Genomic DNA, 16,245 nt, shown 5'->3' with positions numbered 1-16,245 from the left:
TGGGCTGGCTTCATCACGACCCATCAGCCTGTCTCCACAACCCTAGTCTCTGTGGGCTGTACGTTGAATCCAGCCAAGGGTTCTGTCCATCTCTCCGTCTGCCTGATTTAGTCCCCTTCCTCCACTGCAGACCCCTGGCTATCAATCTGTCTGGCTGCAAATACGAGAGTGGTAAGCACCCAGCCCATGGCTCCCACCACTGCAAGGTGCTGCCCGAACCCCCACCAGGTTCCATCCTCTGGGTCTTCCCAGGTACCCCAGGCTCTGCCTTCGGCAATGAGGAATTGACTGTTCCAAGTTACTACTGGCAATAAGTTGGGTACCTCCGTAGTTAGTAATGAGGGAAGCCAATGGCCACCACTGCTCCCTTTTCCAGGAGAGAAAAGGTTAAAATCATTTTTAAGGGAACTAGAGAGAGAGAGAGAGAGAGAGAGAGAGCGCGCGCGCTTCTATCCACTGATTCACTCTGCAGATGATCATAATCACCAGAGCTGGACCAGGTTGAGGGCAGGACCTGGAAAACCATCTGGGTCTCCCACATGAACACAGGGACCCAAGCACTTGGCCATCCTCTGCTGCTTTCCTGGGCCACTTCCAGGATCAGAACTGGAGAAGCCAGGACTCGTACCTGGAACCAGCACTCAAATAGAATGTCAGGGTCACCCTTTGTGCCTCAATGCTGACCCCTTTAAGGAAGTTTGAAGGGACTTCAGTCATAAACACACACATCACACAGTAGTTATGTCTGCAGTCTTCCTGCCTCCCTTCCTTTTCCCACTGGCATCTGTGCCAGAAGCCACCTGAGTGGAAAGTGTCAGCAGGGTCCCCCCACTTGGGGTCAGTTCTCAGGCCAGCCCCAGGCCTGACAGGAGCAGAGGTTATCTCTACTTTCCTCCGTGGGTGTTCTGGGAGGACCCTGCTAGTCTGATATGGGGGCTGCCGCTTGGTAGCTAAGCCACAACACTGACCCCAGCTGGGGTCATCAGCCCTACCCTCCATCCCTGACACATCCCGCGTGTTGCCATTGCCAGTACCCCGACCTCTGTGTCTCTGCAGTGCGACGGGCAGCCCAGACATGTGGCCTGAAGGAGGTGGGAGATGAGGAAGAGTGGACTGTGTACTGGACAGACTGTTCCGTGTCACTCGAGCGAGTCATGGAAATGAAGAGGTTTCAGGTACCCACGTCCTGCTCCTGGTCCTGGTCCTGGTCTGAGATCCAGAGTGGCTTCTGTGCCACTCCCACCCCACACCCAGGGCAGTCTCTCTGTGGCCACGCCCCCATGTGTAGGCAGAAGAGACACACCCAGGGTCTCCTGATGTCAGAAGGCAGTGTCTGCTGTGTACCTCCTGTGGCATCTGGGGCGGGTAATGAGCCCAACTTGAGGGGCAGACAAGGGGGCGGGAAGGGGCAGCATCCAAGCTAACAACAGGTGGGGCCAGTGGATGGGCCGGCCACCTAAGCAATTTCCCTGGGGTCCAGGTGGGTCTCTGTCTGGCTGCCAGGATGTAGGGGAAGATAGGCTAGGGGTCCACCAGAGGCATGTGGCTGCCTCAGTGACGACAGAGAAGTCCCCATGCAGCTGAATGAGGTGCTGAGTTCTGCAGTGGAGGCCCCCGTGGGTTCACCTGAACTAAGGCAGTGAAATGTCCCGGGGTGACTTCAATTCAGGCAAGGCCCCTCCCAGATCCATGGTCTGTCATGACCCAAGTGCCACTGTGATGCCACACAGGGTTATTGCACAGGGCTGGGACCGCAGGTCTTCCAGTAGGTGCCCTGGCAATGCCATGTCTGCTTGGCGCCGAGGATGTGGGTCTGCAGCTGGTTCCCAGGCTTCCCTTCCCCACTGTCCTTTGAGAAATGTCATCTTCCAGACCTCGGGCTGGCCTGCTTCCTCACGCATAAGGGACTGGTCCTGGTGTCCTGAGGGAAGTCAGACGGTAGCCCCAAGGTCCACATCTGCCCCTCATTTCCTGACTTTGGTGTGGATGTGTCGAACAGGCTGAGAAGTCTGTTCTCTGTGAGCTGCCGGAGTCTTGCAGTTCTCCCCCATTGCCCTTGTGTTAGGGAACTGAGCACAGTGCTTAGTCCTGGGGCTCTGGGGGCAGCAGTGGGGAGCTAGGGTAATAAAAACACCTGCGCCTGTTTCAGAAAATCAACCACTTCCCTGGCATGACGGAAATCTGCCGCAAAGACCTGCTGGCACGGAACCTCAACCGCATGCAAAAGCTCTACCCTACCGAGTATTGCATCTTCCCCCGCACCTGGTGCCTCCCCGCCGAGTGAGTGGAGCCTGGCTCCCCGCTGGCATCTGAGTTCTCCCTACCTCCGTCCCCTGGGCTTTAGCAGAAAGGCAGTGGGCAATGAGGACATGGCAGCTGGTCAAAAGAAACATGAGTGGGAACCCAGGGGCTCCGGGCTGAGCTTGGACTAGCTAGCGGGAAGGTGCCACAGAGCCCCCGCCCTGTCTGGGGACAGGGGGGCTGCACTATGACGATCTGAGCAGCCCCTGCCTACCCGTAGCTATGGGGACTTCCAGTCCTATGGTCGCCAGCGAAAAACTCGCACTTACATCTGCAAGCCTGACAGTGGCTGCCAGGGACGCGGCATCTTCATCACTCGGAATCCTCGGGACATCAAGCCGGGGGAACATATGATCTGTCAGCAGTACATTTCCAAGGTGACCACAGGCCCCACTCCCAGCCCACTCCCAGCCCTGGGGCACCTCCTCATCTCTCTAAACCCCTGGAGGAAGTGTGTTTTTTAGGCTCCACCGAAGCAGGTCTGGGTTTGACTCTCTGCTCTTTCACTTAGCTAGGTGGTCTTGTGCCAGCTTCTACCTAGTCTGTGCCCATTCCCTTATTGGCTGCCTGAGAACAAGATGGACCCTGCCCAGCCTGGTTGAGAATGAGTGGTTAGGTGTGTGAAACCCCTAAAGCCAGATGGAGGCCCACTGTGGAATCACGGTCCGGTCCCCTGGCTGTGCCTCCTCTCAGCCCTTCCTGATTGACGGTTTCAAGTTTGACATGCGTGTCTACGTCCTGATCACATCATGCGACCCCCTCCGCATCTTCATGTACGAGGAGGGTCTGGCCCGCTTTGCCACCATGCCCTACATGGAGCCTAGCTCCAACAATCTGGTAAGGGGACCAAGCAGCAACCCCCTCTCTCCCCTACTGCCACCAGCGCTTGAATTCCAGGAAAGCATGAGAGAGAGAGAGACTGGGAGAGGGAGAAAGCAAGGCAATGAGGACAGTCCTGGCAGGGTGGGGTGAGGTGGGGACAGTGGTCCTGTGTGGGGAGTGAGGTGGGGGTGGGTGGCAAAAAGACAGCCATGGGGCCCAGGGCTGAGCCAGGAGGGCTGTCCCTCACAGGAAGACGTCTGTATGCACCTGACCAACTATGCCATCAACAAACACAATGAGAATTTTGTGCGGGATGATGCTATGGGCAGTAAGAGGTACTTCCCCGCTACCTTTTTTGTTTTTTGTTTCCTCCCTGCCTCCTCAGCCCCTCAGAAGCAGCTCCAGGAAACTCTGCCTTCACAGACCCCTGCCCTGTGCCTGAGCTCTTAAGTGCAGCTCCCAGCCCCCGGCCTTGGATTTAACTCTAGCAGCCGTCAGCAGCCTGGGGGCCAGGCTCATACTGTGGGCCGATGCCAGAGAGGCTGCTGCCTGCTGTGGCCTGGAGGGTAGCCTGCCTCTGAGCACTGGGCCCCACAGGAAGCTGTCGACACTCAACACCTGGCTGCGGGAGCACAGCTACGAGCCTCGCGAACTGTGGGGGGACATCGAGGACATCATCATCAAAACCGTCATCTCAGCCCACTCGGTCCTGCGCCACAACTACCGCACCTGTTTCCCCCAGTACCTGAGCGGAGGTACATGTGCCTGCTTTGAGATCCTGGGTTTTGACATCTTGCTGGACCACAAGCTGAAGCCCTGGCTGCTGGAGGTGCGGCTTCTCCCGAGTGTGGCCAGAACCGAGGCCCTGAGGCAGGGCCTTGCGGAGAACACCGGGGAGAGGATAGAGAATGGGGGATGTGGGAGCCCCTCCAAGGGGGTAGGGTGGGTGTGAGATGTGGCCTCTGGCTGGACCACAGCTGGACCATAGCCACAGTGTCCAGTTGCTTTTGCCAACTGGAGGGATTGCCGTCAGGCTCCTTGGCTGAGGCCGTGGAGGGAAGGGCCTGGAAAGAGAGTCCCAGCTGCTCAAGCAGTCTAGACAGGGGTAGGAAATATTCCACCCATGGACTGTGAAGGGCCACGAAGTGACCGGGTCTGCCCCTGCCAAGGCAACCACAGGTGGGACTCTTAGAGCCTCAAGCAAGCTAATTTTCAAGCCAATCATTTGGTAGGCACCAGCAAACAGCCCTTGGCAGAAAAATGGCTCCCCAGGCCTGGTCTCTGGAGCAGGTGGGTGATGAGCGCCCCCACCTGGCAGGTCAACCACTCTCCCAGCTTCACCACGGACTCTCGCCTGGACCGCGAGGTGAAGGACGCACTGCTCTGTGACGCCATGACGCTTGTCAACCTCCGGGGCTGCGACAAGAAGAAAGTGATCGAGGAGGACAAGCGGCGGGTTAAGGAGCGGCTGTTCCAGTGCCACCCGCTGCCACGGGAACCCAGGTGTGCCAGCTGTCTGCACTGTCTCCTTGTGTGTCCCCTGTGTGTACTCTCCCTAGAGTGTAAGCCTAGGGAGTGTAAACAACAACAAAGACACAACTGAGGGGAAAGAACCAAAGTTAAAGAGAAAGAGAATGCAATGGTGTGGGGTCTAATTAGACCAATTTTAGCAAAGAAAATCATACAGCGTATATCATAAGCAGAAAATAGAGCCAGGAGCAGGCACTTGACCTGGTGGCTAAGATGCTCACAACCCATAGCAGAGTACCTGGGTTTGCCAGCTGGCCGCACTCCTGACTCCAGCTGCCTGCAAATGTCAACCTTGGCAAGCAGCGCTGTCGGCTCTCCTGGGTCCTCATCCCCTCCTCCCCCCGTGGGAGACGGGGATGGGGTTCCACGGCTCTAGGCTTCAGGACAGGCATCTAGGGAGTGAATCTGCTGATGAGAGCTTCACTCTCTTTGCCTCTCAAATAAAATACAAGTAGAGAAACAAGGGGGAAGAAAAAAAGGAAGGTGATATTCTTTTGCCTCCTCTTCTCCCAGCTGCCCAGTTTTGCTCCTGGAAAATGATCAGTGCTCCCGAGAACTGAGACGCTCATGTGTCTGGGTATTCAGGTGGCATAAGTGACTTGACTTTCACACAGTGTGCCCTCTGCTTAGCCATGTATTTGAGTTATTCTCATATTAGCATGTGAAGAACTGTGATTTTATGAATTTTTTTTAAGATTTATGTATTTTTATTGAAAGGCGGATATACAGAGGAGGAGAGACAGAGAGGAAGATCTTCCGTCGCATGGTTCACTCCCCAAGTGACCGCAATGGCTGGAGCTGAGCCAATCCGAAGCCAGGAGTCAGGAGCTCTTCCCGGTCTCCCACATGGGTGCAGGGTCCCAAGGCTTTGGGATATCCTTGACTGCTTTCCCAGGCCACAAGCAGGGAGCTGGATGGGAAGCAGGGCCGCCGGGATTAGAACTGATGACCATATGGGATCCCTGACGTGCAAGGCGAGGACTTTAACCACTACGCTATCGCGCCGGGCCCTATGAATTTTTTTTTAAACAAAGTTCCTCTACAAACTGTCTCCTGGGAAACTTTACTAATGAGATCTAGAAAACAAGTTTAGTTGTTAAACAATAGGGGAATTGTATAAGTCATCATTGGTCACCCATGGTTGTTTCACTTTCATAATTGGCTCATAAACATGATCATGTTTCCAATACAAAAGTCAGACCTTGTGAGTGACACATACAAATGAACTGGAATAGATTCATGGTGATTCCTAGAACTTCCTGGCACTGCCCTGCCCATGTTCCCCCTGAGGGTTTCTGGGCCTGGCAGGTGTGTGTGATGAATGGAGCTCAAGGACCACTGTTGATTCTCTGTGTACCCTCATGAGATTGGACTGTCTTGTCTGCCTCACCTCTGCATATTATGGACCGCATCTTTCAAGGAGGACAAGTGGTTGGGAACTAGTGGACTAAACAAACACAGGGATAATTGTACATGAGGCAGCCGTTTCAAAGTACTGCCATGTGGCTGCATTTCTGAAGGAGAGCAAGAGTGATAGTGGGCATGTTGCTAGTGAGAGGCAAAGCCAGGATTTCAACACAGGAGGTCCAGCCCTAGATGCTGTGCTCACGGACAATGCACCATATGCGGTAAAGTCACAGGAGGTTGCAATATTTACTACAGTTGCATATTTACTACAGTTTTCTGTAAATATTTACTACTGTAAATATTTACTACAGTTTTCTGTAGTAAATATGTATTACTCCTTAAAAAAAAAAGTCATCTTGTTGTATCCACCTGGATCCCGTATGATTCGTGCTCCAGTTGCTCCACTTCCATCCAGCTCCCTGCCTATGGCCTGGGAAAGCAGTCGGGGACAGCCCAAAACCTTGGGACCCTGCTCCTGCATGGGAGACCTGGAAGAAGCTCCTGGCTTCAGGTTGGCTCAGCACAAGCTGTTGCGGCCACTTGGGGAGTGAATCAACAGATGGAAGATCTTTCTCTCTGTATCTCCTTCTTTCAATACATCTGCCTTCCCCCACATAAATAAAAGATTTTATTTATTTGTATGTCAGAGTTACAAACACACGCACGCACACAGATAGAGGGAGACCTTCTATTCTCTGGTTCACTGCCCCGGATAGCTACAGTTGGCTGCAGCTGGGCCAGATTGGAGCCAGGAGCTCCATCTGGGACTCCCAAGTAGAGAGGCAGGAGCTGAGGCACTGAGGCTGTCTGCTGCTGCTTTCCCAGGCACAGAGTCAGGAAGCTGGATCAGAGGCAGGGTACCCAGACCCTAGCCAGTGTTCACATGACAATGGCCCCTGTGAGACCCGTTAACCAGAAACCTGACAAATCACACATGCAGTGGGGCAGGCTCTGGCCTGGCCCAGAAGCCTTGCTCTCATGGTCCGAGGGGGAGGCTCCTGCAGCCTCCTCTGCACTTGATCTCTATAGGCGAGAACACGTCGAGTCATCCCATTCTGTCATGCTGGACCAGCAGCAATACGAGGACTCTCACCTCGGGGGGTACCGGAGGATCTACCCTGGGCCTGACACAGAGAAGTATGCACCCTTCTTCAAGCACAATGGTTCCCTCTTCCAGGAGACAGCCGCCTCCAAGGCCAGGGAGGAGTGTGCCAGGTACATTGCCCTGTGTGCTCCTCTATACCTGGAGTAGGCAGGGAGCCCTCAAGCCCACAGCAGTGAGAGAGAAGCTTGATGACCCTGGCTGCTGAGTGTCCAGCACAGATTCTAACTTCTTCCCCAACCCCTCCGCTGCCTGACCCCTGGTCTTCCCTTGGCCCCTAGCACGCTCTCTCCCATGTCTGAAGCCGCCCTGTCTTATCAGGCAGCAGCTGGAAGAGATCCGCCTTAAACAGGAACAGCATGACCCCTTGGGCACTAGAAGGCGAAAGGAAAGCAGGGAGCAGAACCAAGGGGAATCCGCTGGGGAGAAGAGCCGAGCCAAGCCGGGCCCTCGGGGCCTTGCCACCCATCTGGCTTACAGGAAACGGATCCAGGAGAAAGAGGTGTCAGGGCTTTGGTGGCTTGTTCCCTTCCTGCAGGCCAAAGGGTGGGCACTACTAGGGATGGGACTCTGCTGTCCCTACCTCCCCTCGCACATGGGAGAGGAGTGCCTAATCAGTAATGGCATCTGACCTTTTGGAACTGGAGGTGGGAGAATGAACAGCAAAGGCAGCCTGTGTGGCAGGTGTGTGTGTGTGTGAGCGTGCGAATGCCCAGTGACTCCCCCAGCTATGGGTCTGTGATGCATTCTTGGAGAACCTGCAGTTCACACTTGTGTCCCTCATAGCTGGTTCCTGTATACCTGGACACTATGCAACCCCAAGAAATTGTGGAAGAGGAGGAGTTAGAGCGCATGAAGGCCCTTATGCAAAGGGAGACCCTTATCCGGAGCATGGGTGTGGTCCAGCAGCTCACCCGCATGCTGCACTCCAGCCACCAGAGCCAGAGAAGGCTGCATGAGTACCGGGTGAGGGTCCCTGCCGAGCCTCCACCCTCCCAGCTCAAGCACCAGGGCTGTTGGGAGAGCATGTGGTGATAGTCACACCAAAGCAGGTTGATATGACGTTTATCTGTCCGTGGAGCCCGGGAGAGCCCTCTTCTTTGGCGTTGACAACCACCAAAATGCAGTTTCTGACCCTGCCAATTACCAGAGATTTGCTCTTTATATTTGTGTCTGTCACCTCAGACTCAAGACTGACACATAGTAAGGCCACCTGTCACCTCCCCACCTCAGTGGCTGCTGTGTCAATTTTCTCCTGAGTACTGCCCGTGTCCTGGATCTAACGGGAGATGAGTAAACAGTCTTAGGTCATCAGTCTTGCTGTGTTCACTGTTCTCTGGGCTGGTAGCAGACCTGTTGTGTCCTCTTGGCTGTGGAATGGCTGTGGCCTAGACAAGACCTTTCAGGTCCCCTTCTCTGCCAACGCACTCCTCCCAACCTCCCATGCCCATGCATGCATGTGTGTGGTGTGGTTAAATGGCCACTCTTCTCCTCTAGCCTAGATCCCACCAGGACGGGCCAGGCGGTCAGGAACTGCAAACTGTGAACCTGGTCCCACTGGTGCTCCTGACAGGAGCCATCGCAAAGCAGGTCCCTCCTCACCTCCTGCATCCAGTTCGGCCCCACGAACTGACCCCCAGGATCTTAGGGCCACTGTCGAATGTGAACACCACCATCCCACACCAGCCCCGCTACCACCTGCAGTCCAAGAACTTCAGCTGGCTAGCAGACCCAGCAGGCATCAGCCCCTGCTCACTGCCAATGAAGCAACTCGGGAGGCACTGTGTTTCCAGCACCCGAATGCGACTTACCAGCAGTAAGTATCTACAAGTGGCTTCGAGCCTCCTGACTCTCCAGATGGGATGCCCCCAAGACATAATACCGGCACTTACAGCAGGAACTGATGGACCAGGATGGGGATGCAGTGGGGACTTGTTCCGCTAACTCCTTTCTATGCACCACAGCCCCAAAGGGAGTTGGGGGCAGGGGAGAGCAGGGTTATAGCCCTGGGTAACCCACAAGCAAACAACGCAACTATGGATCCCCGTGTGATGTGGTAGAGCTGGTGGCAGTGGGTGGCATGGGACGTCCTGCCTTTTGTGTGGGGAATAGGTGGGAAAGAGGTGACCCCAGTTCCTCCAGTACCCACTCAGAGGGATCCATCCATGTTTCCAACACAGAAGGCCACGCCAGCAGAAGGCTAGAAGCCATAAACCGTGCCTTGGCTGGGTCAGTGCCACCCAGTTTAACCCCCAAGCAAGGCTACTTCTTGCACCCGGAGAGACTGGCATGCGAATCGTGGACTGGACACACTTTGCCCTCCATGCTAAGCTCTGAACCCTTGGCCACCACAACGCTCAGCCTCTATCGCGCCTCTGCCCCGATGCAGCAGCGTTCCAGCGCCCTCTTCCGCATCAGCCAGCACTGGTGAAACAGCAGGCTGAGAGAGACGACCCATCAAGTCAACCTGTCCTGGAGGAAGCACACCCGCAGGAGAGGCTCCCCGACCAGAGGCAATGAACCATTGCCACCGGCCTTCAGCTGAAGAGCCCTGGGTCAGGCTCCCGACACAAAGACACCAAGAAACGAAATCAACGCCCTAAGATGGTTTCGGGAAGGGCGAATAAGAGGAGCCGCGGCCGGCCATGCGCTCCATCTCTGCCCCCTGGCTTGCTGTTTCCTCGCTGGGTGATGGCTCTGGACCGTGGGGGCGGCGTGGGGCGAGTGCGCACCGGGCCGCGGTCGTCGGGAGAAGGCCGAGGGGACGCCCTCCCCGCCGCGGTGCTGGGAACCATCAGGTCTGGGGCAGGCGAGACGGCTTTGGGCAGCTGAATCTTTTTATTAAAGTTTATGTCGTTTTCCAGGCGCGTCCTGTACCTCATTTGGTAATCTCTCCTCTCCCTCCCCTCGCCGTACAGTTAGCGCCAGAGAGCGCAGAGAGCAAACAAGCAGGTACCACCCAGTCCTCCAACCCCGAGAGCCCGCCCGCCCGACGCGCGACGTGGCCCTCCGCTTCCGGACCCGCCCGCTGGCTTCCGGAGCAGCACAAGCTCAGGGCGCGTCGACATGGCGGCTGCGCTGAATACCCTGCTGGGCCGGCGCGGACTCGCGGCCCTGTCTCGCTGCGGGTTCGCGACCCGGGTGGTGACGGGCCCGGGCCCCGTCGGCCGCGAGCCGGACCCCGATTCCGACTGGGAGCCTGAGGAACGGGAGCTGCAGGAGCTGGAGAGGTACCAGCGCCTCGTCCTCGGGCGCTCGGCCTGAAGCCGGCGCTGGCGGCCCCGACATCCCAGGCCGCTGACCCGTCGGGGCCTCCGCAGCCGTCCCCCGTGTCTTGTCCCCCCGAGTCAGAGCGCAGAGGAGGGGTGGGGGTTGTTGGGCCTGCTGGGGACCGCAGGTGGCCTCCCTGGTCACTCAGCGCATCATTTTTTTGTGTAGACTGGGCGTGCTCGCGGGCAGGTGTTCCATTCCAGGGATGCACAGCGCGGCTCCCCTCGGTCCTTGTGGACGCCCGCTGTGCTAAGTTCGGCTCCAGGCAGGCTCTTCAAAAAGCAAAACCCCACCTGGCTTCCACGTATGGCTTCTGCCGTTGGTTTTCTCTCCCAGCACCCTGAAACGACAGAAAAAGGCCATCCGGTTCCAGAGACTTCGGAGGCAGATGGAGGCACCTGGTGCCCCGCCCAGGACCCTGACATGGGAAGCCATGGATCAGATCCGGTAAGACTGGGGGGAGGGCCCACATTGTGAGAACAGATGCAGGTTAGTAGGATCTAGTACACCTGGTAGCGTTTTTTTGTTGTTTTTTTTTTAAATTTTTGTATTTTTGCAAAATAAATTTTGGGGGAAAATGTGTTTATTTTCACATAGTTAAAAGGCAGAATGACAGGGAGATAGCTTTCAGCTGCTCTTTCACTTCCCCCAAATGCCCACAACGACCATGGCTGGGCCAGATGGGAGGCAGCACCCCCAGGAAGATGCTGGGAACCTCACTTTGCATGCTTGGTGCTGGTTGTCGGAGGACACTGACGAAAGCCCAGCAGCAGACATGGAACCCGTGGTGTGAACGGAGCCCACGCAGGGCCTGCAAGCCAGTGTCTGTCTCACACTTAAAATCATTGAAATCTTCTGATAGAACAAGAGTAGTAGGTTAGGTTTCCATAAACCTGGCATCCAAATTTAGTAGTGTTTAATATGTTGCAATTGGTTAATTTTTGCTTAAATCCTAAAATCACAGATTGCAAAGACATCAACATTTAATTTCTGAATGCTATGTCATCACACTGTTTCTCTCTTTTTTTTGTCTGTTTTTTGGTAATTGCATTTTTTGTTTACTTTTTAAAAAGATTTTATTTGAAAGAGTTGCATAGAAAAAAAGAAAGGAAGAGTCCTTCTCTTTGCTGGCTCACTCCCCAAAGGGTGCAATGGCTGGTGCTGGGCCAGGCTGAGGCCAGGAGCTGTGCCAGGGTCTCCCATGTGGGTGCAGGGACCCATACACTTGGACCATCCTCTTCTGCTTTTCCTGGCACATTATCAGGGAGCAGGATGGTAAGTGGAGCAGCTGGGACACAAAGCAGCGCCCATATGGGATACTGGCATTGCAGGCAGCAGCTTTACCCACATGATGGCCCAGAGTTAGGGCTTCCAGTTCTGGTTCTGTGCCTCTGTGCATTTTTCTGAAGAAAGGTTCTGTATCTTGGAAAACCCTAAACAGGAGTCACTTTAAAATTGTGATGTGGGGCTTGGTGTGATGGTCTAGTGGCTAAGGTCCTTCCCTTGCACGTGCTGGGATCCCATATGGGCGCTAGTTCTATCCCAGTGGCCCTGTTTCCCATCCAGCTCCCTGTTTGTGGCCTGGGAAAGCAGTCAAGGATGGCCCAATGCCTTGGGACCCTGTACTCACTTGGGAGACCTGGAAGAGGCTCCTGGCTTCAGATGGACGCAGCTCCGGCCATTGCGGCTACTTGGGGAATGAATCAACAGACGGAAGATCTTCTTCTCTGTCTCTCCTATATATCTGACTTTCCAATAAAAATATTTTTAAAAAATTGTAATGTGTTAGACCTGGTTCATTAGCCTAGTGGTAAATCCTCACCTTGCATCTGCTGGGATCCCATATGGGCCCGGTTCGTATCCTGGCTTCTCCGCTTTTCATACGGCTCCCTGCCTGTGGTCTGGGAAAGCAGTTGGGATCCTGCACTTGCATGGGAGACCCGGAAGAGGCTCTTGCTCCTGGCTTCGGATCAGCACAGCCCCAGCTATTGCTGCCACTTGGGGAAAGAATCCGTGGATGGAAGATTTTTCCTCTCTGTCTCTCTTCTTTGTAATCTGGTTTTTCAATAAGAATAAATAAAATCTTGAAAAACAAATATTTTTTGGATGGCTTTTGTCCATCCTCAACCGCCCTCCCAGGCGACAAGCAGGAGCTGGAAGGGCAGTAGGGCAGCCAGGATGCAAGCCAGTGCTCATATATGATCCTGGCATGTGCAAGGCAAGGACTTTAGCCATTTGGCTACTGTGCCGGGCCCAAACAAATAAATCTTTAAAGATTAAATTTAAAAAATTGTGATGTGTTGTTTGTTTTTTAAACATTTATTTTTATTGGAAAGCCAAATATAGAGAAGAGACAGGAAGAGCTTCTGCCTGTTGATTCACTTCCCAGGTGGCTACAACAGCCAGAACTGTGACAATCCGAAGCCAGGAGCTCTTCCAGGTCTCCCACACGGGTGCAGACTTTGGGCTATCCTCAACTGTTTTCCCGGGCCACAAGCAGGGAGCTGGATGGGAAGCAAGGTTGCCAGGATAAGAACCGGCGCCCATATGGGATCCTGGCGCGTGCAAGGCGAGGACGTTAGTCATTAAGCTACTGCACCAGGCCGTGATGTGTTGTCTGCAACACATTGATGATTATTTGTCCCACTGAATTTCTGTGGGTACAGGTTTTTTTTTTTTTTTTTTTTTTTTTTTTTTAATGCAGAGATTTTTGCTGTACACTTAGTATGCCTGAATTCTGAGGGGATGGGTCCCAGCAGCTCAGCTTCTACCCACGGGTCCTGACAAAGTGGGTTTCTCCTGCACCTCCTCTGTGATCCTTTTCCTTCCCACATTTCGGAAGACTGTCTCACCTTTCTGCACACACTGAACTTCTTGTGGCAGGAGTCTTCTCCTGAACTTTTTGGTTCACAGCAAAGCCAGCAGCGTGCTGCACTGCAGATGCTTCCAGTGTTGCCACGGTAACATTTTGGGGCCACTCCATCATGTCCACATTATTGTCACCCAGACAGGTGTGGATGTGGTTAAAGGAACAAGGGTGTGTTTTCTCAGACACCTGGAGAATATGTGCCAGGAACCCGTTTTCTCCATCCTATCTTCATGTTGGTTCCCGAAGGCTCACAAGCCTATGGCTACAGTTTTGTTTTTTTCAGTTTTTGAGTGTTTCAGGTGTCCATACACATATACAAGCAAGTGAGAATCTAAATTTTAATTTTCATCATCTGAATCATAAGAAAGGAACAGACGAGAAATCTTTTTCCTGGATTTCAGTAGATCATTTGTTTCCATTTTAGAAAACTGCTGGGTTCCTTCTCATCCATGCATGGTCACCCAGAGTGTGTTTTCCTGGGGTTTGTGATGGTTCCTGGGTTGTTTGTGATGGTTCATTCCTGCAGTTCCGCATGAGAGATCTTTGTGTGTGTGTGTCTTCCCGCATCTCTGCTGCTCACAGAAGTAGAGTTGCTGGATCTCAAGATGCCTGTCTGACCCGCTTTCCATTTTCATCAGCATGGCTGACTTGAGGCGGAGGGTAAAGGAATCTATGAGCCTGGAGCCCCTCCTGGTCCTGCAGGCAGCTGTCTGATGACAGGAGCCACAGCTTTTCCAGCCTTTCTGTTTAGCCCATCCCCTCTGTTCTGGTGGTTAATATACCTGGGGCCCATGAAGCAGGCTCCTGTTCCCAGGCACGCGTTCTCCATGCACCACAGGCCAAGTGGCCGCCCCTGCTTGCTTGAGCAGGGACTTCCCTCACTCCAGGCGATGAGTGACTCGGTTGCCCATCCCTGTATTTCCCTTTTGGGGCTCTCACTGCATCCTGGTCTGACAGTCATCCCAGGGTGACTGTTCTCTTTTGTGCTCTGGAAGGTCACTCCTTCTTTCCCAGGACCCATGACAGGTGTTAGACTGCAGTGGGATGTGTTCCCACCGCCACTAGGTGAGGGCCAATGTTGCTGATGGTACACAGGAATGGAACATGGCTGTATAATGGGCACAGATGGGGGTTCGTCCCCAGTGCTCCTGAACCATCCTCTTGCTTATCACCAGTGTTATCAGTAGATGTTCTGATAGGAGACTTGGCAACTTAAGCACCTATTTTTTTTTTTCCCCACAGGTATTTACATGAAGAATTTACAGAGTGCTGGTCAGTTCCCAGGTTGGCTGAAGGCTTCGGTGTCAGCCCCGATGTGATCCGAAGGGTTTTAAAAAGCAAGTTTGTACCCTCGTTGGAGCAGAAGCTGAAGCAGGATCAGAAAGTCCTTCAGAAAGCCAGGCTGGTGCAGTCGGTACTGCAGCTCCAGGGCCCTGCGGACGCAGTAAAGTCACTCTTGGCCAGCCCTAGCCTGGTGCCAGGAGATGAAACCTCAGCCACAGGTCAGGGTCCGGGCACAGTTTTGAGGGTGGTAGAGGCAAACCTGCCTGATACAGGTGCCCCGAGGAGACAGAAGAGGCGGAGTCAAAGCGACCGGGACCAGCAGGAGAGCTTGGTGCCTGGTGCTGCAGCCTTGGGTCGGCAGAGAGAGCTCCCAAAGTCCTCCATGCGTGATAGTCAGCTGTCCAGCAGCAAGGTGCCAGAAGAGCTGGAAGGAGGGGAGGTTCACAGTGAGAACTTTAGCAGCAAAGTGGTGCAGAGAGGGCAGGAGTTCTATGACAGCAATGGAAACTTCCTGTACAGAGTTTGAGCAGGGGCCAGCCCATGGAAACAGCTATGGAACACGGTGGACAAGGCTGTCTGGAAATGCATGTGGATTGGCCGCCTTGGAGTGAAGGAGGTGCCAGGAATGCTGTGTGGGTGGATTGGAGCTTTTCCAAAGCCCTGCTCCCAGTCTGACCCCTGTGCATTGCCCCGGCCACCCTCCCTGTGCAGGCTCAAGGTTGCATGTCGTGGATGTTTCTGTGATACTTGTGCAATATGTATCCGAGGGGAAGTGAATAGTTTACCTCCTGGCCACATTTCCTTCTTGATCAGTGAACACTAGTAGTTCTGGAATTGCCTAGTAAACTGGTTATTTCCTCATGTGTAGAAAAATAAAGCAAAATGCAGTCTCCGTTGCGTGCTGGTCTCCAGGGTATGGTGGTGTGTGAACCTTGGAGAATTAAACAAGATGGAATGTGGGATCCCCAGCAGAGCGCTGTGTAGAGCATTCTACTTGGTGTTTAAGATTTCTTTGAAAGTAAGATTATCCACTACCAAGCGGGGCTGGGCCAGGCTGAAGCCAGGAGACCAGAGCTCCTTTTGGGTCTCCCACATGAGTAACAGAAACCCAAGTACTTGAATCATTATCTGCTACCTTGCTGCCACATCAGCAGGAAGCTGGGTCAGAAACTGAGTAACTAGGACTTGAACCGGCCACATGTGAGCACCTGAAGTAGTTGCAATGGCCAGGGCTGGACCAGGCCACAGCCAAGAGTTTCATCTGTGCCTCCCAAGTGAGTGGCAGAGCACAAGTACTTCATCATGTGTTAACCTCCAGGCACAATAGCAGGAAGCTGAATCAGAAACGCAAAAGCCAGGACTTAAACTGCACTTCCATGTGTGATGCTGACATCAAAAGTGGTGACTTAGCCCCTTATGCCACAGTGCACACCCTTCTAATTTAGTAATTTATATAAGATTTCTTGGGTCAGACTGAAGCCAGGAGCTTCTTGCAGGTCTCCCATGGTGGGTGGGTGCAGGGGCCCAAGCACTTGGTCCATCTTCAGCAGCTTTCCCAGGCTACTAGTAGGGAGCTGGATTGGAAGTGGAGCCACTGGGATTGGAATTGGTGCTTTCATGGGATGTTCGTGCCGTAATAGGCGGTGCTTTACCCACTAGA

At 53.9% G+C, this 16,245-nt stretch overlaps 2 protein-coding genes across 3 annotated transcripts in view; both read left to right on the top strand.

The window, feature by feature from the left end:
* Positions 1-10,023, top strand: part of TTLL13 (tubulin tyrosine ligase like 13) — a 33,088-nt gene extending 23,065 nt beyond the window's left edge. For both annotated transcript variants that reach the window (XM_058665579.1, XM_012927740.2), the window contains exons 3-15: positions 131-171; positions 1,057-1,175; positions 2,150-2,280; positions 2,522-2,678; positions 2,995-3,138; positions 3,373-3,458; positions 3,721-3,952; positions 4,442-4,626; positions 7,090-7,275; positions 7,484-7,664; positions 7,949-8,128; positions 8,660-8,978; positions 9,343-10,023. In XM_058665579.1, the coding sequence (XP_058521562.1) occupies positions 131-171; positions 1,057-1,175; positions 2,150-2,280; positions 2,522-2,678; positions 2,995-3,138; positions 3,373-3,458; positions 3,721-3,952; positions 4,442-4,626; positions 7,090-7,275; positions 7,484-7,664; positions 7,949-8,128; positions 8,660-8,978; positions 9,343-9,593 (2,212 nt within the window). In that variant the 3' untranslated portion in view covers positions 9,594-10,023. The remainder of the gene's footprint in view (positions 1-130; positions 172-1,056; positions 1,176-2,149; positions 2,281-2,521; positions 2,679-2,994; positions 3,139-3,372; positions 3,459-3,720; positions 3,953-4,441; positions 4,627-7,089; positions 7,276-7,483; positions 7,665-7,948; positions 8,129-8,659; positions 8,979-9,342) is intronic.
* A 171-nt stretch (positions 10,024-10,194) lies between these two features.
* On the top strand, positions 10,195-15,168 carry NGRN (neugrin, neurite outgrowth associated). The gene is made up of 3 exons (XM_004577924.3): positions 10,195-10,392; positions 10,769-10,879; positions 14,544-15,168. Exons 1-3 carry the CDS (start codon positions 10,229-10,231, stop codon positions 15,109-15,111), a joined length of 843 nt encoding a protein of 280 aa, XP_004577981.2. The 5' UTR covers positions 10,195-10,228; the 3' UTR covers positions 15,112-15,168.
* Positions 15,169-16,245: the final 1,077 nt, after the last annotated feature.

Source organism: Ochotona princeps, chromosome 6 (assembly GCF_030435755.1).
Source record: "Ochotona princeps isolate mOchPri1 chromosome 6, mOchPri1.hap1, whole genome shotgun sequence".
Lineage (NCBI taxonomy): Eukaryota > Metazoa > Chordata > Mammalia > Lagomorpha > Ochotonidae > Ochotona > Ochotona princeps.
The sequence above is the reverse complement of the archived record's forward strand: the minus strand, read 5'-3'. Positions and strand labels throughout refer to the sequence as shown.

What these genes read in the sequence shown, in the direction of transcription:
- NGRN (XM_004577924.3), top strand. Translation starts at nt 10,229, where the DNA reads ATGGCGGCTGCGCTGAATACCCTGCTGGGCCGGCGCGGACTCGCGGCC. An exon ending in GAGCTGCAGGAGCTGGAGAG is followed by an intron (nt 10,393 to 10,768) that starts GTACCAGCGCCT and finishes TTTCTCTCCCAG; the next exon opens with CACCCTGAAACGACAGAAAA. An exon ending in GAAGCCATGGATCAGATCCG is followed by an intron (nt 10,880 to 14,543) that starts GTAAGACTGGGG and finishes TTTTCCCCACAG; the next exon opens with GTATTTACATGAAGAATTTA.